The sequence below is a fragment of the Corvus brachyrhynchos genome, unplaced genomic scaffold (assembly GCF_000691975.1).
Source record: "Corvus brachyrhynchos isolate BGI_N302 unplaced genomic scaffold, ASM69197v1 scaffold150, whole genome shotgun sequence".
Classification (NCBI taxonomy): domain Eukaryota; kingdom Metazoa; phylum Chordata; class Aves; order Passeriformes; family Corvidae; genus Corvus; species Corvus brachyrhynchos.
This window is the reverse complement of record NW_008236162.1, coordinates 3,390,784-3,395,687: the sequence shown is the minus strand read 5'-3', so window position 1 is coordinate 3,395,687 and position 4,904 is coordinate 3,390,784. Positions and strand designations below refer to the sequence as shown.

General features: G+C 47.1%; 1 protein-coding gene across 1 annotated transcript; it reads right to left on the bottom strand.

The window, feature by feature from the left end:
* Positions 1 to 188: 188 nt before the first annotated feature.
* On the bottom strand, positions 189 to 4,115 carry GOLGA7 (golgin A7). The gene is given in 4 exon segments (XM_017732133.1): positions 189 to 1,453; positions 2,346 to 2,409; positions 3,495 to 3,596; positions 3,870 to 4,115. Coding segments are annotated over 3 exon segments (381 nt in total). The 5' UTR covers positions 4,101 to 4,115; the 3' UTR covers positions 189 to 1,453; positions 2,346 to 2,361.
* Positions 4,116 to 4,904: the final 789 nt, after the last annotated feature.

Here is a 4,904-nt window from a genome sequence, read left to right as displayed (position 1 = left end):
CCGCCGCGGAGCCCGACCCCCGCTGCAGCCCCAGCCCCGCTGCAGGCAGAGCTGTCGAACCCCCAGGGACACAGCCCTGGCTGTGCCACAGGCCGAGCCCCGACGCGCTGCAGTTCTGGCCATTCCCAGCCCAGCGTTCTGGAGTCACCCTGTGCCCCACACCTTGGTGCTGCCAGAACAGACCTGGACACAGTTTAAGAAAAGGTTTACTGATCCATCAGTACTTCTGCCAATATTGCAACAGCTCTGAAAGGCAAACACTGTTACAGTTTAGAAAAAACAAATTTTATACAATGAAAATATTAATCAAATCTCAAACCCCCACAGTGGCTAAGGAATGAGCCTGGAGTTCATATCCAGTATTAGCACCTGCAGCACCACCACCAACCAATCCAGCCCCTCTACCCCTGCTAAGCCATCTCTTCTGAACTCCTGAGTTCCTTCTACAACTGGACACTGACACTCTGCCCCTATACCAGGACACCTGGGCTTTGATAAGGTTAAAGGATATAAGAGAAAGGATTCAGCCAGCTTGGATTGTGAGAACACTTGTGTAGGTACTGCTGAGCAATGTCCATGCACGGGGACAGTAAGGAATGCACAGCTCAACTCCTCAATGTGTGCCAGCAGACAGAATTAAGAAATCCACCTTACACAGTATCTTAAAGTTTGTCAGATCAATGTTTTCCTATAAATTATATATAAGAAATCCATAAAGAAACAGTTTTACACTTCACATATTAATCAGAGTAGGGTGGGAATCGTTATTTTTATTGGCTCAGCATCCACTTTACTGTGCTCACTGTTTCATGACTGAACAGGCCCCTCTTGGTGAGCACTGACAGGGCCAACGACAGCACAGACACAGGGGCAGAAAAACCACCAGGGTTAAAGTCTGGCTACACCCCCCCCTTCTAGGGACAACCAAGACATTAACACAAGGAACATTTTGCCTTTTGGTTTTCCACAAGGATCAGCACAAGAGACGTTGCCTTGAGTCACTCCTTGCTGGGAAGAGGCACTGTGTATCTCTGCACTCTAACACTGAACTGGAGGGAAATTCCCAACTTTGAGCTGGAGCTTTCCAAAGCTCAACTGACATACAGAAGGGTTTAAGAAACAGGGAGGAACAGCACTGCACTTACAGGACTAAAACTAAACCTCTCTTGGGCTGAGGGCCCCATTTCTTTCGGGAGAGAGCGTAGCTTTACCACTTCTGCCTTTTCTTGAGAAAAAAAACCCAAACCAAACCAAAACTAAAAAGTGATCCTGTTGCTTCCAAATCTACTGCAAAGTGGATGCTGACCAGCTAGGTCACCCCCTGGGGAGCAGTTTGAGGAAGTTAGTCCTTGTAGTAGATGGCACTGTGGATCTGGCAGCAGAGAAAGGAATGATGCTCTAAAGTAGGAGGTAGGGGAGCCTTGGTACAGCAAGTCCACCGGTGAGCTATCATCTAGAAAAGAAGTTTCATATGATTAGAAACTCTTCCTAAATCAAACCAAAAGCCCCCCTACACAAACCTTTCTACAGCTGCAGGAAGACTGTGGCAGGAGGAGCAAGTTACCATGTGTTATGGTGAGCAGCATGAGCAGAACCCTGAACTCTTGATTTCATTTGTCCAACAGAAAATAAAGACCTTTATTGTTTGTTTCTTTTTGCATAACAGGCATAAATGTTTCCCATCTCTTTTCCGTATACACTGCCAACAATCCATACTTAACACTCCCATCCCAGGACCTGCAGAGCACCTAACATAAGGGAGCCAGTCCCAATGTGAGCTTTCCAAAAGCAAAGTCAGGGATAGTAATTCTGATGGTCTATATTGGATACTATTAGCATGAGCCTGTATTTTGGCCTTCCCCTTCCAAGTCCAGTGAACACTCTTCACTTTGTGACTTGCCCCACAGCACCAAGAAAACTGAGAGCCTCTCAGCAGAGCTCTTCCAGGCTGCTGGCCCCTCTTACCCGAAAGCATCACAAGTAAAGACACCAGCGTGATAACTACAACAGCAGCCAACTGAAAAACTGCAACAAAAAGGCTCAGTATGCTAGAATACACCCAGGAACAGAGTCCATTTTTTACTGACCTGAATAGAATTTTGGACATAATATAGCACAAGTTAGCACATTTACACAATCCAGACCCAAATTTCTGCAAGGTAATGTTCAGCAACATCATGCCTAGTACTGATATTTTTACTTTCAACAAGAGCTGGTCCACACAGGATTTATGTGAACAGTCTTTGATTACATACGAGGGTGGCATAAACTGTCTCAGTATGACAGCACCCACCTCTCTGAGCACAGAAAGATGTTGAGATTGATCTGAGATAAGGGTAATGTACCTGAGACTCCACAGTTCTATCTTCCACTGGTCAAACCTCTGTCTTCATAAATGGTAATTTCAATCTGCACAGAAAAGCTGTCAGGGAAATACACTATAAAGAGACTATGAAAACATAACCAGAACAAGGCAGAAAAACATTAAGGTGATAGGACTTTTGATATATTAGCTGTTTTAAGGCAGGTCTCAGAGCTCCAAAGCAAAGGGAACAGTCCATGTGAGATGCCTCATCAGGTAAGAACACTGGCTCCCAGCCCAGGGCCTGCACAGGGACTTGGTGCTGTGTACAGAGGATTTGAGCCTTGCCCCTCTTCTGCTAAATTTTGGGGAAGGCTGTGCACCAAGGAAAAAAGTTAACACTGCTAATAAGTCACCCTCCAAACTGAAAATGCTTTTACTCAAGTTGAATGTTGTTTGGTTTTTTCCCAGGAGGTGTACACACAATGGAAAACACTTAAAAGAAAAAGGGAGTCATGTAGGTGACAGCTCTGAGCTACTTGGATGACAACACAGAAAATCCAACTGCAAGGAATTAGCCTTATCATACATTCAATTGGCATTGGGTTCCAAGTTGCTGTGGTTTCAATATTTTCAAAGAAAGATGTGTTACTCATTACACTCCACCATTTGCTATGAGAGGTCTTTACAACTTCAGGCAATAACTACATAAAATGTCTGCAGTGTGGCTCAAGAGCTGAAGAAAAAGGGTGGAAATAAGCCACACTGGAAGCAAGAGCAAGTGCTGGGCTTGCAGTGATCTTGTATCTCAAAATCTTCACCAGAACCTGAACTGAGGGTTGCAAATTAAGTAATGGCCAGCTCTTGTTCTCACAACATCAACTTCTGTCCTACCAACACGGTCGCTTCTTTCCCCAGTCAGAAAAATAGCATTTCTGGAGGTCACTGGAACAGAGGAAGTATCTCGATTGCTCTTTCCATACAGTCCCAAAGGTCGTGTTCCACATTTTCATGGGCTTTCCATGTGCCAAATCTTAATGTACTAAAACCTGACTGGAGACCAGGACACAACAAAGAGCGACAAGACTAATCACAGATTCTATATCACAGATCATGCATGAGCAGAGGTGCCTCACTGAGAGAAACAAGGAGCACAAGGCAGGAGACAATGTCAGAAGCCACAGAAGGATACAACTCGTAATCCTCTTTCAATGGGGTCTGTCAGCAGAAGGCCCTGAGGAGCGTAGATCTTCTCATTCTGTTCCTGAATGAACTTAGCGATTTTCTTTAGAACCTGGTAATGAAACAGCACAGGAGTCTCGATTGTTTCCTTTCCAGCGATATCACAGCTATGGCAACATGAGAACTAACATGCAACTGTCTGATGGCTCCACAGTGCAGGCACTTCCCACAGGATTCAGGGTGACGCCCATGGGACCCAAACTGACCAGTACCAACATGTCTGAGGTACATCCGTAAAGAATCTGTACCACAATGCTGCAAGTCACAGGAAACCCACCAAGAACCAAGTACTTGCCTGCAGGCTGAAGGGGAAACAAACACATACCTTTTCATAGTGTGTCTCCATGCACAGGAAGATGGTGTAGGCAGTCAGGCAGGCGAGACAACCCTCAAGGTAAGATTGGCCCCCAAGTTTTTCAGCTTCTGCATAGAGATTGTTCAGTGTCCGGACTGTCTCCTCAAACTGCTGCCTGTCAATCTGCAAGAAAAGCAAGTGGGGCTGTCAGCTGCACACTTCAGAACTCACCAATACCCCTGTACATCCACCTCCACTCATGGATCATCTGCACTGTGCTCAGAGCCCCAGCCTGAAACACACAGAGTTACAGACCTGCAGTTCTTTGTTAGACACCTGTCCTGTGCTCAGGCTGACTCTGAATTCAAACACAATGTGGACACAAACCCATTCAGAGCAACACACCTAAGCAAATGTGCAGTTCAACTGTGAAAAAAACGGAATTCATGCACAGGGATGCACTGGGTTAAAATGAGCAGGTAGAGAGTGGATGGACACTCCATACCCACAGTGCCTTGGTGCTGCTGCAGTGCAGACCAAACACACCCTCAAAAAAACACAACAAAGGAACACGGAAGAGAAAAAAGTGGAGTGAGAGAAAGAAAATGGGGTAGGAAGGCGTGTTTGTTTGACTGTCAGCTGAAGATACCACAACTGACAGCACCGAGCAAAACGAAAGTACTTGAGACAGCATTTGTGAGGCCTCTAAGCGGGTTCGGCAGGACGGGCAGGATTCCAAGGGAGAGGACAATGTCAACACCTGAGACTCCACCTGAAAGCACGGAGCCGGCTCTGTTCTCACAGACACAACGAGTACATTCTGCTCTACTGCTGCAAACCAGCCGCCTTCCCCAAGACTGACCACAGTCCGTGACGGGGACACGGGGGAGGAACCACGTCCGCTCCTGCACCTGAACGGCCTCGGTTAGAGATTTGTGCAGGAGATGCTATCCCGCCCTCGGGGAACCCGCAGAACTGGCTCCAACCCGGGCAGGGCACCTGCGAACGCCACCTGGGCGCAGGCCCGTAAGGCCCGGGCCAGGCCCTGCCTGGCGTGCAGGCTCC